This window comes from Jatropha curcas, chromosome 10, assembly GCF_041381405.1.
Source record: "Jatropha curcas cultivar XTBG-Jc1 chromosome 10, XTBG_Jcur_1.0, whole genome shotgun sequence".
Classification (NCBI taxonomy): Eukaryota; Viridiplantae; Streptophyta; class Magnoliopsida; order Malpighiales; family Euphorbiaceae; genus Jatropha; species Jatropha curcas.
In genome coordinates, this window is record NC_143160.1 from 5,444,373 (window position 1) to 5,471,618 (window position 27,246).

Here is a 27,246-nt window from a genome sequence, read left to right on the forward strand (position 1 = left end):
TGTTCAAATTAGAGGCCGGCAGCTTTGAATAAGTCATGATATGGAACTGGTATCTCATTTTCAATTTAGCTTCTTACTAAACAACAAAATTTGATGATTTTACTAATGATAAACCAATCCATTGCATTATTCTGTATGATACAGTGGCCTTCTTCATTGACAGCTAACTTAAACATAGAATCTTTTCAATTCTTTGTATTGGAAGTATCATATTTTACATTCTTTTACCAATAAAATTAACATCTTGACCGTTTCCATAGAAGATGTTTTAGTAGAAGTAGAACCATTCAACAACCTCATAACAACACAAAAAATCCATAGCATATATATATGTAATCCTGCATCAAATTGCAGATTTAGACATGCAAAAAGGGGATAAGGCATATGCATAAGCTGGTCATTGAATCTTAATAGATAATAAGACAAACTGGGGGGGATAATATAGCAGAAATGCATGATTAACTTACCCAATTCTTTCTGTCATTTTCAAAAGAGTTTTCATACAATCAAATCAATAATTCACTTTTAATATTTCCCACTGTTTTCCTATTGATGGGAAAAAAAAATTGACTACGACGTCTATAATTTTACAAACAAATGAAAGGTAACAGCAAAACTAGAATATGATTTGAAAATGTGAAAATCTAATGTAGGGTTCATAGTCCCGTGTAAGGCGTTTTAACTAAAATTGAAACATTCTAAAGCCCCCACGTCATGATCCTCTATGGGTCTACATGTCCAGCAATATCATTGTCGCTTGATCCACTTTCATCATCACTGACATCCTCTTCACCACTCTGCTCTTCAGCTGCAGAGTTCATAATGTTTTCCTTTCTGGCATATCGTTCGCAATACTCTGTTTGCACAAAAAAAGAAAAAAGAAAAAAAATTATATCTATCGTTTCTAAGACACACAATCACCATGCACTTCATTATTCTTGGTATTGACATTTCTTCCTAAATAGAAAAGAGTTTATTGCAAGCTTAAAAAACTGTCAATTTGTTTTAGGACTTCCGCATGTTCACACCCAGGCTCAAACATCCACATTCTACAAGTTCTCATTACTGAAATTTTGTACTTAAAGAGTCATGGAAGAACAGAAGATTTAATTGCTCAGTTCCTACAAGTCAAATGATAGAAATAAAATGAGGACAAAATGGTTCTGCATAAATTTTCACCTTTGACTTTTTGATCATACTTTTCTCGGTCCCTAATCATCAAGGAAGCTGCATCACCATTGAGTGGATCTGAAGGATTAGGATAAAGCAACAGTTGTGGCAGGAAAACTTCAAAAACATTCAAAAGGTCTGCAATCATAAAAAATAACCATATATCTGAGACATTCTAGTTAAAATCCACCATAAAAGTAAGCACGTTACAATTTGCAATTACCAAACATTGGACTCCATGACTGATTGATAACATCCAAGCATACAGAACCAGATCTGTAAACAAAGGACAAAGTATAAAGGTCCATTGAATCATAGCAAAATTGAAAAGATTGTAGAGTGCGAACTATTTCAAACAAACTGGTTGTATTGTCATTGCTAACTAAAAATTACATAGAAAGACATAAAAATTTCAGCTTCCAAGACTAGATACCTGTTTTTATATGAGCAATAAATAATTGCAGCTTTTTTCATGGTGATTAGAACTTCCTAGCATAAGATTTTTGACCAGGCATAACTTAAAGAATTTTGAAAGTAAAAATTGCTTACAGTTCATCGACATTTGGATGGAATATCTTGTTCACAAACCCAATAGAAGGAGACTTGTATGGATAAGCATCAGGAAGCTCAACCCGGATTTTCCAGACACCACCTTCATAAAGGCCTGTAAGCATCACAGTGAGGTACAAAGAAAAATAAAACTCCAAACAATCAAAAATATAATCATTAAAGAGAAAAGTGCTAGCACAGAAATGACATGGTAAAAGATGAACAAAGAGAGAAATACTAAAATTTGAAAATTCAATCAATATGTCAAAAGATCAATTACAGAAAAATGCAATCAACACCTTCTACAAAAGTAACGATTTCAGACATACTAAACTCTACTTCTCCGAGAAACAACCAACATTGTATAACCAATAGGAAAAAGATTGTTCTCCATTTGATTATAGGAATCCCTGGAAAAATTAAGCTTATAGGCAATTAAGTGTCTACATATAGTTTGTAAGTAATATTTTGAGGTTCACAGATTTGACAGAAGTATTTGTAGAATAGTGGAAAATAAAAATTTAAGAGGCACGGAAGAAGAGCCAACATATAAAAATCAAATGCGGAAGGTGAGGAAGGGGAGACACCATAAGAAGAGAGACAGTACTTTCTTTAGGGCCATGAAATTCCACATTAAATTCATTCAGCCCATCATTTATTGTCTCCACATTGTAATCGCTCATCATCCTGGATAGCATGAACAGAATAGGTAAGAATTACTGTAGATAATATCACCACAAACAACTAAAACACATAATATGCAATGACAAAATCTAGGGAAAGCATCTTATTCTGCAAAGTACCTAATCAAGCAAAAATACACTGAACAACTCCATGCCAATCAAACACACCCACACACACACACACAAAAGATCATCTAAAGATGCAAGACACCGACCAAACAAGATCCTGGTTGTACACTCTAAAAATCCCATCTTAAATCATATATGGCACCCAAGTCAAACCTCCCCAAAGCCTGAGTTAAAGCTCTATCCATCCAATGAAAACTATTTAATAGTACTCGCTCCATAGCCATAACCACGATGCTTCATATTGCTACTTCGCAGCCCTTCATAGAAGTATGTCTATGGTTTTTCTGTTAGTCTTAGCACGATCAACCAACCAAAGAAAACTAGATTTTAATTATGATGCTCCCCTTATAACCTGCCAGATTTGAAAAGTTTTGCTCCACTTATAAAACTTTATAATGATACTGGTTCCTTTGAATCACCTATAATATTTTGCCTAAGATTAATTTTGCGCCTCTCATATGAATGTTACCGCACAATTCATGAATTCAAAATGAAGCATTGCCTGTGATTTCAATGAAGTCAGAACCAAAGTCCCAATGGTATAAGAAGCAACTTAAATTTCAAAATTAAAGCATATATCATCTAGTGTATAAAACAGTGAGAAACTTACAATTTCATGACATCCATCTCCCTTCTCTTGCTAGGAGAAGACATTTTTATCTTCCAGAACTCGAATTCTTAAACCTGCTATAGAAATATTAACAACAAATCCAGTTTGCTAACCTTTTAACTACTTTCTAAAATTCCATAAATACACAGTAGCTGGAAGTTCGAAATACAAGAAAATCATACCGTCTGTCACGTAATCTTGCAAAGTGAAATGGTTATTAAGAAAACCAAAGCATCAGAAACTTATTGTTCAATGTCTACATAAGACATAGGGGATAAGCAAATCTGTCGATGAAAAGAAAAAGTTACAGTATGTTAATTCATCTACGACATAAATAAACACACTATTGGTGCTAAGAACATAACCTCCATATTCAGAAACCAACAATACTACAAAAGTTATAATATTTGCAAAACTGGTAATGAGACTTCCCAAATTATATATATATATATATATATATATAGAGAGAGAGAGAGAGAGAGAGAGAGAGAGAGAGAGAGAGAAGAATAAATTGTATCCAGAATAGGAAAAAGCAGGTCCCTGATCCAGAATATAACCACTCAATCAACCATTGAAACCACAAAAAATATAAAAAATAGACAATTTTGAAAGCAAAAACAGTAAAAATTCATATTTTCCACAATAGCATCAGTTTGATATTAACAAGCATAAATTACCAAGAAGGGTAATTACATACGCAAATAAAGAAGAAAGCTTTTAGTGCCTTACATTTACTGCTCAATTTTCCAAGAAAATTCCAGCAACGCTTAGAGGGACGGCGTGCGATTTCTGATCAGGGAATCACGATAACCAAACAGTGATTGGGAAGATCAAAGAACATGGAGAAGCATACATGGAGGCACCGAGGTAGAGGAGACATACACGTGTTGGAATAGCGGGATTTCACGTGGCAAACAGACGTCGACGTCGTCGAAGCACGCATGTTTAATTTTAGCTCTATTTTATTTTGGATTAACATCTTTCATTTTCATTTTCAACCAAAAAAGAACACCATTACATCATATTTTATATTTTATCTTATTTATTAATATATCAAATGATTTTAAAATTTTTCTTTTTTTTTTTTTGACAAAAAGTATTTTAAATTTTTCTCCAACTAAATTTTGATTTGTATTGATATCGATCAAAGCGGATATTAAAAATAAAAAAATTTTATAATCTTATCTCAATGAGTTTGGAAATAAATTATTATATTACTTTATTAAAAATTATATTAATATATTAATATATGGATTCCATATATGATTTTTAGGAGGATTAACAAAATTCCATAAAATAAAAGCACTTAAATTGAATCCTGAATTGCATATTTGAATTGGAATTTCGATTGATAGACTTTTGTTGTATACGTATAAACTCTTATATAAAATTTGCTATTACACTATAAATATCTTGAGCAAAGCAGCCATGTCTAAGGCCATTTTGTTTATGTTGTCTACTCAAATGCTCTTGCCACTCTAATTATGTTCCCTGTTACTTTCTTCTTCAGTAAGTAATCTTTTCAGCATTGACACTTGAACAGATAACAATGTTCAAGTCTAGAAGACTAATTCCTGAATGAACAGGTTGAGTGTCGGTATGCAGTATCCTGTTCGAGTCTAAAAGACTAATTCACTCATGAAGAATGCCACCAACACATTCTAATGGCACTTACAAAATACATAAGAATTGTTATATCATTTATTCAGAATGAACATAAAATCAACATAGATAGTGGAGACAGCCATAGCTGCATCTATGCATATTTGCTAGGACAATAGTTTTTGCTACCAATGAAGATGGGCTCCACCAAATAGAACGCAAATTGTGTGAAACTATATCAAGTTACAACAGTCAAAATGCAATATCTAGACTCTAACTGGACTTTTTCCAGGGGTTCTCTCCGTAGTAGAAAGCAGTGCCGACCATAAGCGCCACAGTAGCACCTTGGACAGCCACTCTGGCTCTCATTAAAATCTGGCCCAATTGAGAATTGCCTCGCCTGAAACTGATTAAGCCAGCTGTGAGCACTCCTGCTGTCATAAGTGCACCTGCAATACTCACATATATCAGCCAAATACATACCAAGTGCATGAGTAGTTTTACATGCTACTGTCTGCTTGATAAAGTTAAATTCGGTACCGTAGGACAGCAAGCTTAACCATCAAACACTTATTGATGTCATCTAAGAAAATGTCCTTTTGATATTTTGCTTAAGATTAATGTAGATGTACAACATATGTTAGCAAAAAATCAGGGATGATTGCAATCCATGCTAGAGGCTCTTACCAAGTTATGATAGAGCTCAAAAATTAGCGTAAAATTAAGGAGAAAATCGGTGTATCACATGAAAAGTGGTTGTGATTTGTATCTATATATATTTGAAAGAAGTGAATAAGATTTTATAAGAGTTCACGCAAATACTTTCAGTATCTCCTTAGACTAAAACTAACACAATCCCAGAATTTATGCCCAATGTAAATGCAACTTACACCCTAAGGAATTTACAAAAATGAAAACCAAGAAAAAGAAAAAGAGAATTCCAAACCATCCTACAGCTTAAGCCATCAAGTTTCTAGATAAAGTGATCAACTGAAATGAAGCTCAAATACTCAAACTGGAAACCAACGAGCTATGATAAATTTTCAACCCAAAAATAACTAAAAAAGAAGAAACAAAAATTTATTATTCATTTAATAATACACCAAATCAGAAAAAGCTTCAGTTTTCCATTAGATCTTCATTCTCCTGCTGTGATTTTAAAATATAATAGATAAGGAAGGTCTAATTATGAGCACATGTATAGGTGCACCATGCAAACATGTAACCATCAGCACCCACTATGTCCTAATGTCCTGGAAATGTATTTGTATCCTCTAATGTCATTTTCACACTTATCAAAGTGGATGTGGTATTTGCAACCAGCTTACCAAAATAATCACACAAGCAACATGCATTCTCTCATCACCCATCTATCCCACCTAAGTCTCTCTCGCACACATCAATGGCTCACTGCATTTCAAAAATCCTAGATATGAACATGGTCCTCTCTATAAGGCCCAAGGAGGGGCTTTGTATGACTAATTCTTTAAAATTTAAAAATTAGGTAAATGGACCTTTTTATTCGAGTTACAATTTTAGCCCCCACGTATGTTCCATCGCCATTAATGGGATCCACCAAAAGAGGCTATTCTCTCTTCTTTTCTCTTCCCTTGTTCTGAATAAATATGGAGAATGGACTGAATAAATCAACCTCCAATCCACAAACATATACACATTTCCCAAAATACAGTCCAGGGATACTGTCTGTGGTGCAGATATGCAACTACAGGATAACTGTCAATCTAACTTTCTGCATCATATTTTGGCTCCAAATCACACCTTTATAATAGCTATAAAGACTGTTTAAAACAAACCCGAACAACCAGACTTTTCCTACATTTTAGCTATTTAGTAGTTATCTTGTCCTTTTCTTAATCTGAAACAACTATATTTCATTGTAAATAGGAATTCAAAATCAAAACCACTTTGTGCAGGTTGGATTTTGAACAGCCATAATAGCAATAAACTATCACATTCAATCCTCCATATTCACCCTTACTTCCCTTGAAACCTTTAAAGCATCAATCCCACTGCTGGCAACATCACTTTGGAACTTCCATTACACCCGTCCTAGGCATCTTTTATAACTAAGTTATTCACAAGAATGTAACTGATAGTGTTATTCACGCTATTTCAGGAAAAAAAAATTGTTATCACTTCCCAAAATATAGCAAACGAAGTGTTTACTTCAGGAAGAACAAACAACTCACAATGTGGTTGAACTGAACTCCAAAGGAAGCTATTAAACTGAACATCTCTGGCAATTGATAATAAAAACTGATCCATTTAATCATTTTAAATGCAGAAACTTGCCATTGAAATCAGTCTATCATCAAATCTCGTTAGAATAATGTCTAATAAGCAGAAGGCTTCCTAAAAAAAAGGTAAAAGAACCATTTCCAGTTGCTTATGCAAAGGCAATTGTATATCTATCACTAAAGTCATAAAATGCACAAGAAGCTCAAAAGACACCAAATTCTCCCCAAAAATCTCCAATTCACCGCTTTAAACGCCAATCAAGCTTTCTATTTGCGAGAAATTGTCCTAAGGAAATACTACCTAACACAAAACCCTGCTAAAACTGAATAAAATTCCATAGATACTGAATCATAGATGATCAAAATACAAGCAAACAAACAAACATAAATTAAACCAAAAAAGAAAAATTGCAAGAGTGAAAAGGGAATTTGGTTACCAACGGGTACTAAAGGGTTCTTGACACGCTTTTTCTCTTCAAACACTTGTTCCAAGTTTGGTTCAGCCATGTTTGGAGACTTCGACGGATTTGTTTCTTTTTCCCCTTTTATCTGAGAGATATGAAATTGTACTGCGTATTTGTACGACAGAAGCAGAGTCGCATACACAGAAAAGAGGAATTTTGGGAGCGCTGAATGTTTCTATTTTAGAGGCAGGGTTGGATCTTACTTTGGGCCGGGCTTTTTATTCGATATTAAATTGTAATTATTTAAAGTAAATAATTAACTTAAAATTAAAATATAACTATAAGTGTAAAAAAGATATTTATCATTGAACAGAATTTGCCAAATAATTGAAAAAAAAAAAAAGATAGTTAGCTATAAATTAATATATTCCTTTCAAAAAATAAAAATAAAAAATAGCAGTACTTGTTAGGCGCATGTGTTAGGCAAAAAACATTACGAAAAAAAGGTAAAGAAAACTCTACCATGCCAAGGCATCTCCACATTAATTATTATTGTCATATCTGACAGTCTACTTCGCCGTACGACATAAGGAAACAAATGGATCTTTCTTTCTTTATCAAACAATTGTATTTGTTTTAATCCTCCCATTTCCTAGCTTGCAGGAGGCAAGAAGGAGAGAGAGATGGAGATGGGGATGAAATCTTGGCTGCTAAAATTACTACCATTTGCAGCTATGGTGATGATAGAATGTCTTGATACAGGTTTGACCACAATAAGCAAAGCAGCCATGTCTAAAGAAATGAGCCACTTTGTTTTTGTTGTCTACTCTAATGGTCTTGCCACTCTAATTATGTTCCCTGTGGCTTTCTTCTTCAACAGGTAATCCTTGTCATCAACGAAACCTATCTTTCTTTTTCTAATTTGTCTACTCATTTACCTTTTTTTTTTTTTTTTTTTTTTTTTTTTGAGTAGAACAAAGAGGCCACCAATCACCTTCGCTCTCCTCTGCAAATTCTTCCTCCTCAGCCTTGTTGGGTATGTAATTTCATCAAACAACTTGAGTTTGGAAGTGGGTTTTTTGTTAATTCCCTTTTTATGAAGAAAGTTAATAATTGTGTAGAATTGTACAGGATAACTATGATGCAGAACTGTGTGTTCACTGGTATAAGCTACAGTTCTCCTACTCTTGCTTCTGCTTTAGGCCAATTAATCCCTGCCTTTACTTTTGTTCTTGCAGTCATATTCAGGTTTTCCTTTAATCCTTTAATTATTGAAAAATTATTGATACTGAAACAAATAACAGTATTCAAGTCTAAACATAAGTTCTATAAATTAGGTAAAAGTGAATGTTTCATTTACTCTTCTTTTTCGCTCTCAATTTTTTAGGATGGAGAAGTTAGATTTGAGAAGCTCAAAAAGCCAGATAAAAATTATGAGCACATTGGTGTCAATTTCCGGAGCATTAACTATAATCCTTTATAAAGGATCTCCAATAGGTGCCAAAACCTTACCACCACATCCAGAACTACACCCTTCCACTTTCTCGGCAGCAACAAACTCCTGGATCATCGGAGGACTCTTCATTGCAACTGCTGGTTTATGTATTGCAATATGTAATACTTTTCAGGTAATATAAGATTTTGATAAGCCTTTTCTTATGACATACAATATTCTTTATAAGTAAATAATTTGATTATACTAAATTTGAAGGCAGCAATTCTTAAAGATTACTCATCAAGGATGACCCTGGTCTTTTTCTATTGCCTATTTGGCACTATCCAATGTGCAATGGTTTCTTTGGTTGCTGAGAAGAACCCAAATGCCTGGAAACTTGGGCATGATATTGAGCTCCTCTCTATACTCTACTCGGTAAGTTCGTAATTAAGGCATCTAAGGACCTTTTTACCGCAAGTTCTATTGACAGTTCTTGTTTTTTGCCTTGGTAGCAAATCTTTAATCACATATTCCCTTTTTAAGGCTGTATTTGGAAGTGTGGTGACATCTTGTATAGTAACGTGGTGCATCCAGAAGAAAGGGCCTGTTTTTGTTGCCATGTTCAAGCCCTTGGGCATAGCCATTGCTGCCTTTTTGGGCGTCATATTCCTAGGAGACACACTTCATGTTGGAAGGTAATAATCTCACATGCCATGACTCGATCATTAAGTTATCACCTCAAGTTCAACACTACAAGTATGCACTATTCGGTTACAATAGGAAAAACGAATTACTTTGGTTGTTTTGTCCCTTTTTTTTTTTTTTTTTTTTTGAAAACTCAGTTGGTTTTTTTTTTTTTTTTTAGTTTCATTTCTGCATTAACTGAAAATTATTGAATATATTTTTTAGTAATATACAGTTTTCAATTATTTTGTTGATTACCACTCAACACGGCACATATATTTATGCACTGAAGCATTGAATTGAAGTCCCTTTGCGTTGCAGTATTATTGGAGCAGTCATAATTGTAGTTGGGTTCTATGGAGTAATATGGGCAGAGTCTAAAGAAGAGGAACAATATAAAGTGCACAAAGTTACCGAGCAGAGGGCTCCTCTCTTGGAGAGCCATGCCATTACCAATGTGTAAATTAATGCAAATCACAATTTGTAGGTATGCTATAATAATAGCTCTCATCTGTATGGTTTGTTGGAAAAGAGCTCATGAAATCCATGCAGTAAGGCATTTTTATTTTGTTTCTGTATCTATAATTAAGCACTTTCTTTTACAGATTCACATCAAAGGAGAAAGGATACAGGTCTAAAAGTAGGCTTTCATTAAAAAAATGAGACAGATTAATATGCTATTCAACGGAAAAGGCTACAAATGATCAAACGACCAACACGTTTCCCAAAATTGAAATGAGGTCAGAAAAAAGATAAAACCACCATAACTGATATTCCTGGAGAGCTTTCCTTCACTTGTTGCGAAGGGAAATATAGTAGTTGAGGTTCCAGTGAACTGTGCCACAGTTCTCAAAGATATTGGTAGAACACCTAACAGAATCTAGAGAAGGTGGATGGTGAAAATGATATATAGTCCGCCTCAAGCAATCTACAAATTTCTCTCCCCTACTGTTGGAAGAGAAAAATAATGTTGGTGTAAGGCTAAAACAAGAATATTGTAATGTACCTACACTAGGAACCAAATTCATGGCTTAAGATCATCTGACATTGCAGAAGGTATGCAATGTGTAGTAAGAACATCTACAGTAGCTGCTTTGGCTGTCTTTGTCCTGAGAACCACTATCTGCAGATACACAACAGAAAAAAAATATCGAAATGAAACGAAAAAGTATACAAAATATCAGATATTTTTTGCCTGCACACATGAACAAAAGAAAAAAAACCTGCTCATATTCCAATTCAAATTTTAAAAATTCATCAGTGCAGCTCTCAACCATAGTGACCAGGCTCTTCAGATTCTTCACTGGTTTGCCATTGAAGGCAAGAACCTGCATAGGCACACAAGCAATAGAAGATATTCGACAACAGGGAGTTAAACCATTAAGCTAATGAGTAATTGCACACTGCTCTTTTCACCTGAGTGTTAACAATGTCCTCATAACCAATGTTAATATCAGCCACAAGCACCTACCAAAAAATTGCCAATGAATCATATATTAGTGAGCAGAGGATCATAAAATACCATTCACATAATAAATAGAGAGACAGAGAGAGAGAAGGGGGAGGGAGTGTAAACCTGAGAAATGACAACCAGCTGCTCATCTGGAGATTGTGGCATTGAATGCAAAAGTTTGTCCAAAAGCTTGACAGGAGCTTCGTATTCGTAATCCTTGCCATACTGGAAAAATATGCAAAAAGAAGTAAATAATTTAAGACACCACTAAATTAAATGAGAAGAAAGCAAATAAAAAAGAATTGAGTACTTCTATTATTAGTGCATAAAAAATTCTGAATGCTGTTCTTCTTATTAGGAATAAGATCATCCAGGATTACATTATCACAATTCACCCCAAGAGCATGTATAGGAGCAAGCACATGCACAACAGAACAAGTACACAATTTAACAGACCTTGTACTTTTAGTGCAAGGTTCAATAATGGCAAAAACATAACAAGGCCATGTAGCGCTCAACTAGACATGATAATTGTAAAATATTAGTTCAGCATACAAAAACAATTGATTTCCCAATTCAAAGAACCTTAGCTAAAATCCATGTTTCAGCCTCCTTCAAGCTAAATTTTATGAACTAAAATAGATTCTAAACAAAATCAAATTCCACAACAAACACAAGATCACACATAAATAAACATTTAAGTGAACTTACACACCTCAGAACGGAGATAAGGAACAGACACTGTTGAGAACACAAATCCTGCAATAATATAATATGATGGAGGTCTGCCTTTGACATGTGGTGGAACGAGTCTTCGGTGAGTTGAAAGTTTGATGTCAAAGTTTAGAGTTTCCGAATTGCGGAGAACAGAAATTGCTGCATTATCCCCAGTATACTTTTGGGAGATAAGGTAGCTGAAACCTATGCGCTCTCCATGCCGAAAGGGAACTGCAAAGTGAAAAATGGATAAAGCATGTTGTTACTAAAAAATACAGTATTGTATACAAAGGTTAATATGAACATTTATATGTACATGTTCCTGAATAGGTTTCAGGTGCCTGCTGTGACAGTAGAAAATGAACACCCACCAGTTCCATCATTGGCAATATCTACCCCATCAAAACTGAGAATAATATCTGATGGCTTCAAGACTTTGGATTCTGGGGCGGTAGGATCAATTCGTCTGATACGAACACCCTTTTGATCAGGTTTCATTCTCATAGCCATACGCAAATCTGGATTTTCCATTTTCTGCCATTCAATCCCAAGAAATGGGAATCCTAGCATGTAACAGATGACCATATATTTTAATCAAGTGCAATGAAGCTTGTCATACAATTAACAGGTGATTTGAAATCAACTTCATGGTATAAACACACAGTCAGAACTCAGAAGCCACGCATGCATACATCATGGATTTGAACTCTTCTTTATAAACGAGTAAGGTGATTAAATGGTATGGACTCAAGTCTGAAGTGGCTAAATGATAAGTTATCACAAAAGCTAATAGAAAGCTTAGCCTAGATAAGCTGAATGGAGATAAAGCATCCTTCTAAATTAGGGCTTAGTTCAGTTAAGGAAATCATGAGCAATCAAATTCAGAAAAAAACCAAGGGTGTAGAAAACGACCTAAGAAAAAAAAAAAGGAGATATTTGAAACCAAAAAGATGAATCCTATGATAGCCCTATCCATTATCCAAACCCCAAATAATGTGTTCATATATACATATAACTCATACAACAAAGACACAAAATTAACAGCCATCTGCATAAGAATGAAGAAAGGCAGTCCCTTTCCCTCAAAAGCTCTTCTATTCTTATCCTCCATGCAATTCAAAAAATGTGTGCATGGTTGTAATGAAGTTACCTGTATATGCACCGTTCTTCTCATAATCTTGGATGAAGTGAGTGATGACAGGTGTTGGTATGACATACCCTATATTTTCAACGTCTTCATGCTTAAGGGACTGAAACGCAATGCCCACACATTGTCCTTTGTCATTAAAGGCAGGCCCACCAGAATTTCCTGAGTTTATAGCAGCATCTATCTGCAAAGCAACCACAAGAAAGGTACACAAGGGGAACCGTTTGGTCAGTTACCAACATAAATCAATAACAAAGCTGGAGTTGTAATAATATAACCTGCAAGCCCAGAAGTTCTGTCGACCCATGGACATAAGATAAGATCTCTATTCGCGACACAACACCACTTGTCACAGAGATTGTGTCCCCTCCAATTGGGTAACCGACAACAGTTACGGCATCCTGAAGTGCAGGCAATTCCCCAAATTCAACAGGTGACACCCCTTCCCAGAACTCATCATCATTGACTGTTAGCAAAGCTACAGAATCGCACAGGCCAAAACATCATAAAAATTCCCATCATTTGCATCCATGTAGGTAAACATAAACTACCAACACTTTCAACATGCCATATAGAAGAAAGGATCCCATCAGCATTCACTTTACTCTATTAATTCTAACTCTAGAGATGGTCCGTTTCCAGAGTTCATATGTACTTTGCATTTTCCACTCCAAACCTATCATAGCATGGCACATTTACTGCTACTGCGGTTCATCCCACCTTTGATTTAAATCCTAGGTTTTTGATTTCTAGAAACTCGTGTTCAGGTTTCTTAATCATCACGTCCATTCCACATTTGCTTAGCTTAGCAAATCTTTTATATGGAAGAGAAACTCCTGTGCAGACTGAAAACTTGCACATAACACTGCCTAAGTAATCTCAAAAATGGGTGGCACAGGCAATCTCATTTAGTTGCTAAATTTCTCAAATGTATATCATGATAAGAATAATAAAATATAGGCACGAGAACATAAAATATGGCTTGAAACGTTAAAATCCTAGCAACACTAAAAACGAACCAATGCCTGAAACTTACCAATGTCGCACTCTGTCCCAATAGCAAGCACGGTAGCCAAATACTTGGTATCATAGCCACGCTTTTTAAGCTTAACCTGGGTATAATGCTCCACGGAATGTGCATTAGTCAAAACTCTCCTGCCCCCAATCACAAACCCACTACTACTCGAGCTATACTGCCTCTTTCTCTGCCACGGGAGGGAGAAATTCGGTTCCGTGTGTACGCAGAACACCTTCACTACAGCGTCCATTGCCGGCACCACCCTGGCCACACTCTCCACGGGCGGTGCGGGCCCTAAGTCTCCATTAATCACCAGTGGCGGAGGCTTCTCGGGCTTTTCTGGGGAGTGTTTGGGGCGCTTCTTGGGACGACCCCTACGACGGTGGCTACTATGGTGGTTGTTGTGGTTGTTCTTGCTGCTGCTGCTGGGGTTGGTTGTAGTGGGATTGATGATTTCGACGTTGCTTACGGAGAAAACGTCGTCATCGGTGGCGCTGGCGGTGGTGGGATCTAGTGTTTGGGCGGTAGGGATTTTGGGTTTGCGGCCTCGTTTTCTGTGCTTGGAATCACCCATGAAGGAATGTATTTGTTAGATTTCTGTCGGTTTTTTTTTTTTTAACGATTATAAAGATTTATGCTTTTTGTCCCCCAAATAATTAAAGAAGATGAGGCAAACTAGGGTTTGGTCATTTGGAGGAATGACAGTAAGGGGACGAGGACGAAGAAGGAGCTTAAGTTAAGAAAGTGTTTTATTTTGTTTTACTATTTTTCTTTTTTAAGCTGTTACATTTGGTTCATCACTGCGGCCAATTGGCCATGCCATATCAGCATACAGCATTACAAGGAAAATATTCATTAGATAAAAAACATATTTATTTTATTTTTATTTATTAACAAATATTTAAATTGATTTTTAAATTATAATTAAATTAACATACCAAATCTGTGATTCTATAAATTTTTTAATCTCATATTTAATATTAGAGATGAAATGATCAAAGTGAGTCTATATATGTAAAAGACGTGAAGTATTATTAATTAAAATTTTACCTAAAATAATTTTAATTTTTATTATTGGTTTGAATATTAAATTGCAAATAATTTTTTTTAAAAAATAACATTAAAATACAGTAATTATTGCTAGCGTAAATTTATCACTAGAGATTTGAATCGGTAGCTCCTATGCTCCAAATTCTCGTAGAAAGCCAGAAAAAATATTTAATATACAATTTCTATATTCATAAAGTACCTGAAAATAGTTAAAAATCACATTTATTTTCATGAAAGGAAATACTTTCAATTATCAAACAGCTATCGTTCCGTTAGTTCCCGCTTAATTTTAAAACAGTGATGCTAAATTTCATAGGGTTTTGTAGCTATTTAAAAAATAAGAAAACAAAAGGCCTCAAAACAATGGGCCTAGACCATGTTAGGACACAAAGCCAGAGCCCAGCCCATGTTAGATTATTGTCTAGTTTTCATGAAGACCTTTACCAAGTTTTGTACATGTTTCAAGAAATAACCCTCTCTTTATAATAAACTACTGTATATTTTCTAGTGTAGCCAAAAAAAAAAAGTGTACAGTTACTTTTGATTTCTAGCAGGTTTCTATTCCAAGTGTAAATTATATTTTTTTTTATTAAATAAAATAATTTAAATATTAATATATTACTAAAAAACGGTTGGATCAGTAGTACTGAATTGTTTCTCTAAAGTTAGTAGCGAACTAGCTATAGAAATAACTTAATTTAAATATCATTCTTTATTCGAGAAAGAAACACAAAATATTTAAAATTTAATGCAAAAGCTTACGCTCTAATATCCTAAAACAATGCAAAATACAGGTAAGAGGTCATCACTCCCCAAGCCTCTTGAGAGGCTTTTCCATGCTGTGCTATCCTTCTTCTTAACACAATGCGTGCATTTCAAGTTAATTCTAACTTAAAAAGTTACTTCACACCACAATTGGTGTTGCCATTGATAATACATCGTACATCATTACAATCTTTAAAAGCAAATATTAAAATATAAGTTTTTTTCGTTAAATAAATAAAAAAGTCAGATACGGATTGTAACTCAATTGACATAATTGTAGAGAAGAGTAATGAACTTTAAAATTCATGGTCTAATTCCATTGATGCTTTGCATAGCTCGTTGAAATTTTAACTTAGAAAGGTAAAAGACAATGGAATTACCTTTGAGAGCAAAGCAATAATAGAATTGCAATTGCTTTTTTACACCTATTAGTAGTTGTCGTTTTTGCACTTTTGGGGTATATGTTACTTAATCTTTACTTATTCTTCGACCGACCATTTTGGATTTTTGCAATAATTCCAATTGCCTTGAAATTTTATTGCTTGACAAACTGCCTTTTGCTATCAACTTTCTTGCAAATAATTGAATAGCCACCTAGCTAGCTCTACCCTTTTCTTTCTTTTCTTTTCTTTTCTTTTTCAATCCTTCGCGTAATTCCAATGGCAAATTAATACTCAACAACCCTTGATGGAGAAATTAATATTGCTTTCCATCTACAAGTTCTTTTGTCTCGTACAATATACTATTTTTGGTATAATTATAAAGGTAAATAATTATATTTTGAATTTAAAATAAATATTATCCATAATTTAGTCATCAAATAATTTAGTCATCAAGTAATTAAATTATCCCTATTGAACTCGCCAATTTAATCCATATTAAGCACTCCAACTTGTAAATTGAATCCATTATGTTGGGAAAATCGCTATTTTTCTCGCCCTTCGGATCGGCTTCAAGCAGGAACAAATGAGAAAATAAAATAATGACTGAGAAATTAAAGAGAATAAATAACACGATAATTTAACGTGGAAAACTCCTCAAGTAGAGAAAAACCATGGCCGTTGCCAAACGACAATCAAGAAAAATATTCACTATGCGGCAAATTGTTACAACCACAATTACAAAATATTTTTCTACCCGACACCCTCAAAACATCCCAAATATTTTATAATCCAAGGGATTCCAAGAGACTTACACTAGATCCCTAATATAAAACACATTCAAGTGTTTTTGGTGTGTTTTGAAACCTAAACATTGGCTTCCTTTTATAGCCAATTCAAACACCCTCAAAAGCTCATCTCCCCGATGTGGGATTGAGCTAAACTTTTTTTTTCTTTCGTTTTCAATAAAGGCGACTTACAATCTCCACCTTGAAAATAAAATTTAAAAAAAAAAAACAATATTATCTGCTACCGACAATCATAATTCTTATCGTCAAGAATTATCATACTCCACCATAAAAGAGTATCGCCACTTGGAACCACTTTACCGGCTCCAAGAATTTTCCATCGGCCATGTCGGATCCTGCTAATAGTTTATGGTGCAACCCTTCTGTTGACTTTTCCGAGAGTTCATTAGCCATCGACATATTTTTTCCACCACACACTTTGCATCAACTGTCAACTAATGCCGTGCGCATTTCTGTGGACCAGCTATCAATAATCCGTCCTCTTCCATGGTATCTCAACGGGTAGCAATCATGCCATGAGGACACACATCTCTCAATTACAGAGAGAACACATCATCTCCTTCGCCACAGGAGATCACATTGGCAGCAACAAAGTTAGAGCTTCTAGCCGAATCAGCTCCACCGTTCGGGCAATCCTTCCTCACGTGTCCAGTTTGACCACAATCCCAACAGACAACCTTCCTCTTTCTAGAGCTTTTATTCTTTTTCCTGGTACCAACAGATAAAGCTGAATCCTCATATGATTTATTTTTCATTTCATTCAGTCTTCTCTCCTCAGTAATGAGCTTACTAATCACATCTGCATACACCACTTCCTTACTACCATATTTCAGAACAGGTTTCATGTGCTTATATGTCGAAGGAAGTGACAGGATGAGTCGGAGAGCTTTATCTTCATCTTCGGTTTGCACTCCAAGAGTTTCCAATTCAGAAACGATGTCGTTAAGAACACTCAAGTGATCTGACAGTTTTGTACCTTCCGCCATTTTCAACATATGAAATTGCTCCTTCAAATATAACCTGTTGGATATATTTTTTCCCTGGTACAATTCTTCCAGTTTCTCCCACAGCTCCTTTGTCGTGGACAATACAAGCACATTAGCAAGAACATTTTTTGCTAGACACATGCGAATTTGACTTGCCGCTTTGATATCCAGCTCCTCCCATTCTTCATCGCTAATCTTGGATTTTTCTGAGTCTCTACTGCCACTGTCTTTTCCTGAATTCTTTTCGCTGACTGGTTTACCCTTCAAAACCTTATGCAGTCCAGACTGAATCAACACGTATTTGACTTGCACTTGCCACAATGCCAAATTCATTCTCCCGTCAAATTTCTCAATCTCACATCTCATAGCCGACTTGCTTACTTGTGCTTATAACAGTGAAGCCAATAATTAATGAAGTAAACCGATTTGGCAATACCCAGGAAAGATCACAATGATCTCCTAGACAATATTACCATTCCACGTAAAATCTCAGTTGGACGGAGGGGTTACAAGTGGTCCCACTTAAAATTCGGCCTTTTAGACAGAAGTTACGTGCATGGTATATTATCAGAACTTTCGTACCAGAATAACTTCAATAATTATCGTCAGGACCTTCACCACCGATACTCAAGCACACCAAAGCAAAGCTCCACCCGCTTCAAGACTTCCAAAACTCCACCTGCTTTTAAAATAAAATAATTTCTAACAACAGTATTTCTGATGTGGAAGATCAGATTAAGCTGCAACCACAATGCATACTTATAATTTAAATTACAATAAATTATTTTAACACTAAAAGCTCCGCCTAACAACTAGGCTATGATACCACTTGTTGGGAAAATCGCTATTTTTCCCGCCCTTCGGATCAGCTTCAAGCAGGAACAAATGAGAAAATAAAATAATGACCAAGAAATTAAAGAGAATAAATAACACGATAATTTAACGTGGAAAACTTCTCAAGTGGAAAAAAACCACGGCCGTTGCCAAATGACAATCAAGAAAAATATTCACTATGCGGCAAATTGTTACAACCACAATTACAAAATATTTTTCTAATTGACACCCTCAAAACACCCCAAATATTTTATACTCCAAGAGACTCCAAGAGACTTACTCTAAATCCCTAATATAAAATACATTCAAGTGTTTTTGGTGTGTTTTGAAATCTAAACATTGGCTTCCTTTTATAGCCAATTTAAACACCCTCAAAAGCTCATCTCCCCGATGTGGGATTAAGCTAAACTTTTTTTTTCTTTTGTTTTCAACAAAGGCGGCTCACACATTAAATGCTTATACACAATTAATAACGTGAAAATCGTTATTTGAAAAATTCTTCTAACTACATGTCAAATCAATATTTTATATAAAAATTAAAAATTCAAAAAATTATTATTATTTTTATATATTTCTAAAACTCTTTAAGTGTAAATGCACGATAGACCCTTCGAAATCTAGAATGCCACAAATATAGTTGAATTTAAGCAAATTGGTCTATTTAATTTAATTAATAGCAGCATCTAATGAATAAATGGATCAATGTTAGTTAAAATAGCTCTTTCCATAAGTCACATTTTTGGCAATGACTTTGAGGTCTCGAGGTATCCACCAATCTACATTAATGTATTATTATTTTTTTTTCTTTTTTCTTTTATTTTTTTTCACTACATCATTATTTAATGTAGTAGGTATACTTTTAATTGAATATTCTGGGTTCAGGTCCACTTGATTTCAATGGATACAACTTCATTTTCCCCACTCATGTGTTATGATAAATTGCATGATCAAAGTTTCAAATTTTCACTTGTATTTTTTTCTTTTTGCAAATTATATGAACTAGCTTTTACCTATTATATTAAGTGCATTTTGCCAATTTGGTAAAAAATAATGTACTCATATTTAGATTAAAATGTTTATAAATATTAATTGATTTAAAAAATTAAATTATAATCAGAAAGCTATAAAGCAATTTTCAAAATATTAATTTAAGTATTTGTTTAAAATACTATTTTAGGTTTTTAAAACTTTAGATCTACAAGAAATTTAGCCATGGATTCTTTCATCCATTAATATTTGGGATTTTAAACTTCTATGCTAGCTATCAGCTATAACGAGTTTCCAAAATGATAAAGTTGTAAAATTTATTTACTGTTCTACTTAAAAAAAATCCTTTTTAACCTGATATTTTAATCTTATTTTAATTTTTATATTTAAATTTTTTATTCTAAGGGATAATATGATGTGTTGTATTATATTATATTTTTTTTATTAATGACTTGTCAATTTTCTTAAAAAAAAAGTGATAAGTTATCATAATTTTTAAAAATATTTACTTCATAAATTATTAATTTTTCATTTTATAAGTATTATTTTATTATAAAAATTTATATTATAATTGAATTATTATGTCATTACTAACAGATAATATAATATTAAGAAAAAGTTGCAGGTTATCTAATACCACATGGAATATTCCAAAATTGTTTAATTATGTACGCTTGAGTAACATGTCAATGTCATCGGATCGAAAGAGACGGGCCACAAGATGAAAGGCGACAGAAAACAAAACAGAGCAGAGCAGAGAGCTCCTTCAATTCTGGGACTACATACCGATAAATGCACAAAGCTGTCTATTTTTAAGGTAAAAAAAAAAAAATCATAAAATCAAAATATAAAATGGGTGTGAAAAATAAACCTCAAGGAATTTCTCAAATCTTTCTGAAAAATTGCAAATTAAAAAAAAAAAAAAGAGAGAGAGAGAGAAACTCAAAAGCAAAAGATAAAAATTAATTGATACGGTATAAGTAAATGAGTGAGAATCATGTGATCCACCACCACCACCACCTCTCTCTTTGAACCTATAGGGCCACAATAAATTTGTCCACCAAGAAACCAACCATTTCCTTTTTTTTCTTTAACTCGTTTATTTTTTAATCAACATAAATTTTTGGGTATTAGCTGGCGTTGATATTTCTCTTTTCTGTCTCTCTTTTGGGAGAGATTTTTTTCTCTTGAGTTCTATTTTGTATTTGGTTGTTTCTTCGATGGCTTCAAGTGCTTCAAGGTTTATCAAGTGTGTGACAGTAGGAGATGGGGCTGTAGGGAAGACTTGCATGCTTATTTGCTATACCAATAACAAGTTCCCTACTGTATGTTCTCTGTTTCATCATGTGATCCATTTAGGTTGTCTCAGCTCTGGTTAATATATTTTCGTTCTTTTTTTCTTTTTTGGTGCTCTTTTATTTAGTTTATTGCTTATTGAATCTGAGTTTTTGCAGCTTTTGTGGTTTTTTTTTTTTTTTTTTTTTTTTTTTTTTTTTTTTTTTTTGTCTTTTTATTTTTTTTAATCTTCTGAAAAAGTTGTTCTTTTGGGTTCCCAATATTTTTCAATCATCTGGGTTTCTCTTGTTTTCAATTTTAGAATTGGTTTCTTTTATCCTCACCTAATGGGTCGCTGCAGCTGTTTTGCTCTTTCATGCAAATAAACATAGAAATAAATACTGTTGATTTTCTCTTTTTCTAAATTTTAAGGGTTTTGTGTTCATCAGGATTACATACCCACTGTGTTTGATAACTTCAGTGCAAATGTGGTAGTTGAAGGAACCACTGTCAACTTAGGCCTCTGGGATACAGCTGGTATGGTTTATGTCTATGCATTTTTTCCTTTCTTTTCTTTTCTTTGTAGTCATTTTTTTCTTAGACTGAGCATATGAGAAATTCTGATTAATTTTGGTTTCTAAAAAAGTTATATGCCAAAAGTTGGATATATACCATTGATACATTTGTTTTCAATAACTTTCATAGGACAAGAAGATTATAATAGATTAAGGCCCTTGAGCTACAGAGGGGCTGATGTCTTTGTGGTGGCTTTCTCCTTAGTTAGCCGGGCAAGCTATGAGAATGTGCTTAAAAAGGTACACTCAGTTTACCCGATTTGCTCTTCTTAGGCTCTGGTTGGTTTTTTCCTCTCTCTCTCTCTCTCTCTCTTGCCTCATTAATAAATGATTGCTTGTTCAGTGGATTCCTGAGCTTCAGCATTATGCTCCGGGAGTTCCAGTAGTACTGGTTGGCACCAAATTGGGTAAGTCTACTAGGTTGTTCCTAGTCCCTCGATAGCAATTAGCAAGGTATATCAAGGCTATTATTGCTATTTTTTTTTATATTTGGATGCTTGTTTCAGCATTAAAAAGGCTCATTGCCCATAAAATCACATTGGATGGAACAAGATAGATTATTACTTTGAAATTATAGTATTTTCGTAGGGTAGACATCACAGTAGGGTTTCTTACGACAAAGCTGATCATTCTTACAGCAAAGAATGCTTTCCATTTGGAACAAAAATATAAAAACTGAATATAGTTGGAGTAAGGATGTTCAATTGAATGTAATGTATGCTAGTGTGAGACAAGTAGGGTTGGCATGGTATTGAAAATGTCAATGCAAGAATATATTTAGTATAGTCCTAAAATAAGGAAAGATATAGTATTGAAGGTGCACTTCGACAAGAAGAATCTACATGTTTGACCATGGAACTGCCACACTGGGTATTGCTGAAAGACAAAGAGGCTTCATCTCGTTGCATCTGCTAAGCAGAATTAGATACTATGTTGAGATGGATTCAGATTCGATTCTTTTCTGCATGATCATCAAATTTTAAGAAAATTGTAAAATGTGGCTCTTGCCCCTATGATGATAGACAAATTAACTAAAGTCTCAAAACTTTATCTGTCTTCTTCTCTATCATTGGTTTCTTTTAAGTAAAACCAAATTATAACTGAATTTTTGGGACAAGATTAGTGGTTGCTACACACTTTTTTATATTTCTGAAGAATTCCTACTACTTTTCACAGATGTTTCACAGAAAAGTTTGAATTATTGTGTTATGAGGCAAATGGTTTCAGTTACAGATGCTGTAATTAGTTTTTATTTTTTATACATGTTGTGGTTGGCTGTGTGAAGCATTTTAGGCTTTTGAAACTAATGCATGGTTTGTAGATCTTCGTGAGGATAAACATTATTTGGCTGATCATCCTGGGCTGGTAGCTGTAACCACTGCACAGGTGCAGCTTTGATTCAATAGTTGCTTAATGCTTTCTCTTGGTAATCTGGCAATCAATGTCTTTAATGGAAGTAGTTCTTTCATAATCAGGGAGAGGAACTCCGCAAACAGATTGGCGCGGCATATTATATTGAATGCAGCTCAAAAACTCAACAGGTGTGTAAAATATGCAAGCAGTCAATTGAGTATGAAGTAATTTTTGTCCATGATGATTGGAATCCCTCAAAGTAATGATTATCAGGTTGAATTGCTTTCCTGGAGACAAGACGATGGAACTTCCAGAGTTTCATTATGTGCTTGTTTATCATAGTTATGATGCTATTATCCTGAACTGGAAACTGGTCTCCTTAGATTTTAGGTTACCTGGACTCAACTCCCCTCCTAAATGCCTGGTTCAAAGTTTGTTCCTTGGTGAAAATTCTATCCAGAGGCTCTGTGCCATTTGGCTACAGTGTGCCTTCATGGATTCCAAGCATAAATAAATTGCAAGCTCTCACCCCCTTCAGTTTTGTCTGTCAGTGTCAAAAAAAGAAAAAAAAAATTCTATATGGCTTTTGTGATTGTTTACTAGAGTTGTGTTTCCAATCCTATTGCAGAATGTTAAGGCTGTTTTTGATGCTGCAATCAAAGTAGTTATCAAACCAGCACAGAAACAAAAGGAAAAGAAGAAAAGGTCAAATCGAGGATGCCTATTGTCAGTAACATTGTTTCTTGCACTTCTTAAGAGTTTGTTTGTTGTATTTTGAGTGTTTAATATGTGAAGTTTTTCTGATATTATATCCTCCTGTTTGTGAAATGTGCATATTGTCTAGTCTTTTGCCTTTGCAAGTATTTTCTATTAAATATTTTCCTTATACATCTTTATCAAGTATCTATCTATTGCTTCTCTGCCTCTTTCATTATCTTGTCTTCCAGGTGATTCTGGAACTGTGGTCAAACTAAGTGGAAGTTTAGAAACTTTTACTAGTGTATAGTTTCGGGGAATGCAAATGAAAATGTGGCCTTAAACCAAGCAAAATATAAAGAAATAGATCCTCAGAGCTTACCCAAACTAGATTGAAGCTGAATTGATTTGAGTTGAGTTGCATGGCAGGTTTGGGAGGGGAAGAGGTAGTGGTGCAGATAATAATACAGTGCAATTAAGTAGAGGCTAAAGTAGCAGCAGTAAAAAAAATAGTAGATATGGTATAAGAAGAAGGTGGGATAAACACATTACTGCAGCATCCCATCTTATAGTAAAGGGCCTGTTCAATAAGGCTTGTGCTAAGCCCTCACTTTTTTTGGCTTCCCTAGAACTGAATATTCTTTTAAACTGGTAAAGACCCATCGATTTTTTCAGTTAAAAATAAAAGTTTACCGTTCAGTTGTAATAGAGAAGCAATAATCTGTAAACATCCAGAACATATTTGACAGGCCTCAGTGTGGTCTTTGTTAAGAGGAGTGAGTATATGACAGTGAGTCCCTTTAGAAGGCTGAAGTAAAAAGCTTTGTTATCAGGATCTGAAGAGATATAATTAGATGGAGAGTATTTTTAAAATAATGGATAACCAATGGGTACATTGAGATGGTATGCAAAAACATGGGTACCTGGACAAAAAAAAAAATTGTACGTGATCTCGAGGATGATAGCTTCTACGGCATTAGAAATATGTTTAGTGATGACCCATTGTAATACAGTTGCAAACCCAAAATATGATTACCGATTATCCGTTCAGAAGATAAGAGAAGCCAAATTGCATCTTTCATGTTACCTGCAAATGTTTCACTGCACATCGCAGTATCAGGAGGTTACTGGTGTCAGATATGTTGGATATGATGGGGGATTTTATCTCTGGTTTCTAAGTGATAAATGGTTGTCATGACATCTTTTCATATTGAATTGCCAATTTGATGATTGAGTCATCATGTGAAATATGAAGAAGCAAATTAATTGCAAGGGATCAGTTATCAGCAATTGTTTTCAGTTGGTAATATTTTGTTCTCAATTAATTTTTGTGGAGTTCATCTCTGATGCCTGATTATTTGAATAACCTTGCACTTTCTAAAGACAAAAGTTAGATTACTTGCTGGCTTCCAAGACATCAATTTTTCTGGTTAGATTAGTGTCATGATGCTTCCATGTACAATCTCATAGAGACTGAGAACTAGGAAATTATTAGAACCACCTTACAGTCATAATCAAAATCAATTGTCAAAATATAGTTTCTTTGCCCTAGTGTAGTTTTGTGAGCACAATTCTGAAATTCTAGAAATAACAAATATCAAGGAACTCATCTGTTCCTTTCATCTGTCACTTATGCGGTGCTTTGAGACGAGTACAATAAAAATAATATGCTCCTTCTACTCTTTACATTCATTGTATCCCTTCATTGTGGCCATTTTCTATGCACATACATGTGCACTCACACACACACAAGAATTTAGTCAGTTAGCTATTGAAAATTTATTCTGTAATATCTCACAAAAATTCATTATCTTCTCCTCTCTTGAATTGCTTTCAAATTGCAGAGACATCTTTTGTGGGAGGAGGCTTGTATGTCTCAGAGGAAATACATACTCTTAGCAGCAAGTTATCATTTGCATGTTTGACTCTGCCAATATACAGGTCAAGGGTTTCTTCAAGCTGCCTGGTTCCCGTGAGTTTGATTTAGAAAGAATCGGTTTTTGATTGCAGTGAAGCTTCCTCTGAATGTCACTTTGTGGCAGTTCACATTGTCTAATTTTATGTTTTACTAACATGGGAGAAGTATACATTATGGCTACTTTGTATGCTAGTTTAGATGTATGTATTGGTTTTTGTATCTCAACCGTGTTTTTCACACATTCTTTCACCTTTTTGTATGCTCTACAGATTGTGTCCTGATATTTTGGTTGAACAGTAGCTAGAATTTGGTGCTCTACTCTCTAATCTTCTTGCAAGTTGGCAAACGCAATTTTCCTCTGTAAATTCTTGTTTTCTAATTTTTGAAACAAGTGACTGGAGGGTTTTTACATGCATTCTTGTTGTTTAGCTGTTATGATGATTACAATTTCTTGCTTTAAATTAGGGAGAAAGCAAAGTCATTCACGCCTTAATAAATGTAATGGTAAAATCCATGTTAGCGCTAAAGTTTCGCGAATGACAATCCCTTCCCTGATAATATTTTTAAAAAAAAAGTGTCATTTGGAATGCAACTGTTCCATTCATTTATGTAGTTATAAATAAATATTAATAAGAGCCTTGGACGTTATATTCAAATGAAAGATTAACAAAGAGAGCAATTGATGTTTCTAGCCATAATCCATATGCAAGTATAATAAATGGATTATGCTGCCCTGTTGAAAATTAAGCCAAGATGGGCGCTGAACTGATTTGTTCCAAATCAAATATTTGTTTCCAAACATAAAAGCAACATTAAAGTATTCACCTCAATCTGAATGTAGCATGTGTCACAGTCAATAACACATTAATCAAACGTCCCATGTTCACTTCAACCACAAGTCTAAATGATACAACAAATCATTATCTTTTTTGACTAGCATGTCTAACCACTCCGCCAATTACAAGGGTACTTTTTCATTGTCGCCCTGTCAGTAGAAATTTAAGCGACTCCCATAAGAAAAAAGGCTTATTGAAAAAGAGAAAAAAGGGCATATGAGATTGGCATCACATTATTACATATCAGAAACTAAAACAAAAACATAGTCAAAAGGTTACAAATAACGTTTGTGTATTATTCGCATTATGCACAGAGGAGCCGTGTGAGATGAAAATCTAGCGCACCGTTCTGATCAGAGTACAAAAATCACTGGACATAATAAAACAAGACAACTTGAATCCCTTAATCGATGGAGAGCTAATACAAACTCTGTCAAGCTGACTACATAGCAATCATTGTTACTTTATCCAAAAGAACATTGACTTCAAATCTCCCATATAAATAATTAGACAAACCTGCATCACTCCATAACTTGCATAAGGCAGAGGAGTCCCAGCTAATGAATCACTAATACAAAAAATAAATAAATAATACATTGTTGTCTCAGAGGCACTAACCTTTCGCTTTTTTTTTTCAAAATACAAGAAAACTCTGAATCAGATTTCACCTCTCAGACAAGTTATCAAACATGAAACACAGTCGCCAACATGATTATTGACATCTTCGTATAAAAAATTACGTGCATGACAATAAAATAAAGGTACAACACCACATAAAGCAGCAAATATGTTTCATCCAAATTCCACCTGATAAACTGTAATGCAGCGTGTCAACAAAGATTTTATGAAACCAAGCATTCAAATTCTCAGGATCAAAAGGATTTATTGTCATTCACGGCGAGTTCACACACTGAATTAACCAA

The 27,246-nt window shown here is 34.3% G+C and overlaps 5 protein-coding genes across 7 annotated transcripts; 2 read left to right on the plus strand and 3 right to left on the minus strand.

Annotated features, from left to right (window-relative positions):
* Nucleotides 1-442: 442 nt before the first annotated feature.
* LOC105640415 (ubiquitin-conjugating enzyme E2 5) lies at nucleotides 443-4,075 on the minus strand. 2 transcript variants are annotated; one of them, XM_012224717.4, is made up of 8 exons: nucleotides 3,871-4,075; nucleotides 3,324-3,425; nucleotides 3,142-3,218; nucleotides 2,327-2,406; nucleotides 1,720-1,834; nucleotides 1,394-1,446; nucleotides 1,180-1,308; nucleotides 443-856 (listed from the first exon to the last, which is right to left on the minus strand). In XM_012224717.4, the coding sequence occupies exons 3-8, from the start codon at nucleotides 3,183-3,185 to the stop codon at nucleotides 723-725; spliced, it is 555 nt and encodes a 184-aa protein (XP_012080107.1). In that variant the 5' UTR covers nucleotides 3,186-3,218; nucleotides 3,324-3,425; nucleotides 3,871-4,075; the 3' UTR covers nucleotides 443-722. The 2 variants fall into 2 exon arrangements, with proteins under 2 accessions (XP_012080107.1, XP_012080106.1); XM_012224716.4 differs by having other exon boundaries at nucleotides 3,142-3,215; nucleotides 3,871-4,074.
* A 745-nt stretch (nucleotides 4,076-4,820) lies between these two features.
* On the minus strand, nucleotides 4,821-7,628 carry LOC105640416 (RING-H2 finger protein ATL48). The gene is made up of 2 exons (XM_012224718.4): nucleotides 7,439-7,628; nucleotides 4,821-5,192 (listed from the first exon to the last, which is right to left on the minus strand). Exons 1-2 carry the CDS (start codon nucleotides 7,506-7,508, stop codon nucleotides 5,017-5,019), a joined length of 246 nt encoding a protein of 81 aa, XP_012080108.1. The 5' UTR covers nucleotides 7,509-7,628; the 3' UTR covers nucleotides 4,821-5,016.
* A 323-nt stretch (nucleotides 7,629-7,951) lies between these two features.
* Nucleotides 7,952-10,092, plus strand: LOC105640418 (WAT1-related protein At5g40240). The gene is made up of 7 exons (XM_012224720.4): nucleotides 7,952-8,285; nucleotides 8,379-8,441; nucleotides 8,537-8,653; nucleotides 8,793-9,033; nucleotides 9,117-9,275; nucleotides 9,384-9,535; nucleotides 9,846-10,092. Exons 1-7 carry the CDS (start codon nucleotides 8,089-8,091, stop codon nucleotides 9,985-9,987), a joined length of 1,071 nt encoding a protein of 356 aa, XP_012080110.1. The 5' UTR covers nucleotides 7,952-8,088; the 3' UTR covers nucleotides 9,988-10,092.
* A 59-nt stretch (nucleotides 10,093-10,151) lies between these two features.
* On the minus strand, nucleotides 10,152-14,615 carry LOC105640417 (protease Do-like 9). Its single transcript, XM_012224719.4, has 9 exons — nucleotides 13,878-14,615; nucleotides 13,120-13,319; nucleotides 12,845-13,025; nucleotides 12,066-12,257; nucleotides 11,693-11,925; nucleotides 11,101-11,202; nucleotides 10,941-10,991; nucleotides 10,748-10,852; nucleotides 10,152-10,647 (listed from the first exon to the last, which is right to left on the minus strand). The coding sequence occupies exons 1-9, from the start codon at nucleotides 14,431-14,433 to the stop codon at nucleotides 10,549-10,551; spliced, it is 1,719 nt and encodes a 572-aa protein (XP_012080109.1). The 5' UTR covers nucleotides 14,434-14,615; the 3' UTR covers nucleotides 10,152-10,548.
* A 5,960-nt stretch (nucleotides 14,616-20,575) lies between these two features.
* LOC105640419 (rac-like GTP-binding protein 3) lies at nucleotides 20,576-25,805 on the plus strand. 2 transcript variants are annotated; one of them, XM_012224723.4, is made up of 8 exons: nucleotides 20,585-20,995; nucleotides 21,395-21,482; nucleotides 21,651-21,760; nucleotides 21,864-21,927; nucleotides 22,842-22,906; nucleotides 22,996-23,061; nucleotides 23,502-23,599; nucleotides 25,414-25,805. In XM_012224723.4, exons 1-8 carry the CDS (start codon nucleotides 20,891-20,893, stop codon nucleotides 25,466-25,468), a joined length of 651 nt encoding a protein of 216 aa, XP_012080113.1. In that variant the 5' UTR covers nucleotides 20,585-20,890; the 3' UTR covers nucleotides 25,469-25,805. The 2 variants fall into 2 exon arrangements, with proteins under 2 accessions (XP_037494389.1, XP_012080113.1); XM_037638461.2 differs by lacking the exon at nucleotides 23,502-23,599 and having other exon boundaries at nucleotides 20,576-20,995.
* Nucleotides 25,806-27,246: the final 1,441 nt, after the last annotated feature.

Bases quoted from the DNA above. Each gene is read 5' to 3' on its own strand.
- LOC105640415 (XM_012224717.4), bottom strand. From the start codon at position 3,185: ATGTCTTCTCCTAGCAAGAGAAGGGAGATGGATGTCATGAAATT. The intron at 2,407-3,141 runs GTAAGTTTCTCA...CATGCTATCCAG, and splicing joins GAGATGGATGTCATGAAATT to GATGATGAGCGATTACAATG. The intron at 1,835-2,326 runs GTACTGTCTCTC...TGATGCTTACAG, and splicing joins ATTTCATGGCCCTAAAGAAA to GCCTTTATGAAGGTGGTGTC.
- LOC105640416 (XM_012224718.4), bottom strand. From the start codon at position 7,508: ATGGCTGAACCAAACTTGGAACAAGTGTTTGAAGAGAAAAAGCGTGTC. The intron at 5,193-7,438 runs GTAACCAAATTC...TGAGTATTGCAG, and splicing joins GAACCCTTTAGTACCCGTTG to GTGCACTTATGACAGCAGGA.
- LOC105640418 (XM_012224720.4), top strand. From the start codon at position 8,089: ATGGAGATGGGGATGAAATCTTGGCTGCTAAAATTACTACCATTTGCA. The intron at 8,442-8,536 runs GTATGTAATTTC...AGAATTGTACAG, and splicing joins TTCCTCCTCAGCCTTGTTGG to GATAACTATGATGCAGAACT. The intron at 9,276-9,383 runs GTAAGTTCGTAA...TCCCTTTTTAAG, and splicing joins TCCTCTCTATACTCTACTCG to GCTGTATTTGGAAGTGTGGT.
- LOC105640417 (XM_012224719.4), bottom strand. From the start codon at position 14,433: ATGGGTGATTCCAAGCACAGAAAACGAGGCCGCAAACCCAAAATCCCT. The intron at 11,203-11,692 runs GTGTGTAAGTTC...ATATTTTTCCAG, and splicing joins TTCCTTATCTCCGTTCTGAG to TATGGCAAGGATTACGAATA. The intron at 10,992-11,100 runs GTTTACACTCCC...ATTTTTTGGTAG, and splicing joins AGCTGGTTGTCATTTCTCAG to GTGCTTGTGGCTGATATTAA.
- LOC105640419 (XM_012224723.4), top strand. From the start codon at position 20,891: ATGGCTTCAAGTGCTTCAAGGTTTATCAAGTGTGTGACAGTAGGAGAT. The intron at 21,928-22,841 runs GTAAGTCTACTA...CATGGTTTGTAG, and splicing joins ACTGGTTGGCACCAAATTGG to ATCTTCGTGAGGATAAACAT. The intron at 23,062-23,501 runs GTGTGTAAAATA...ATCCTATTGCAG, and splicing joins GCAGCTCAAAAACTCAACAG to AATGTTAAGGCTGTTTTTGA.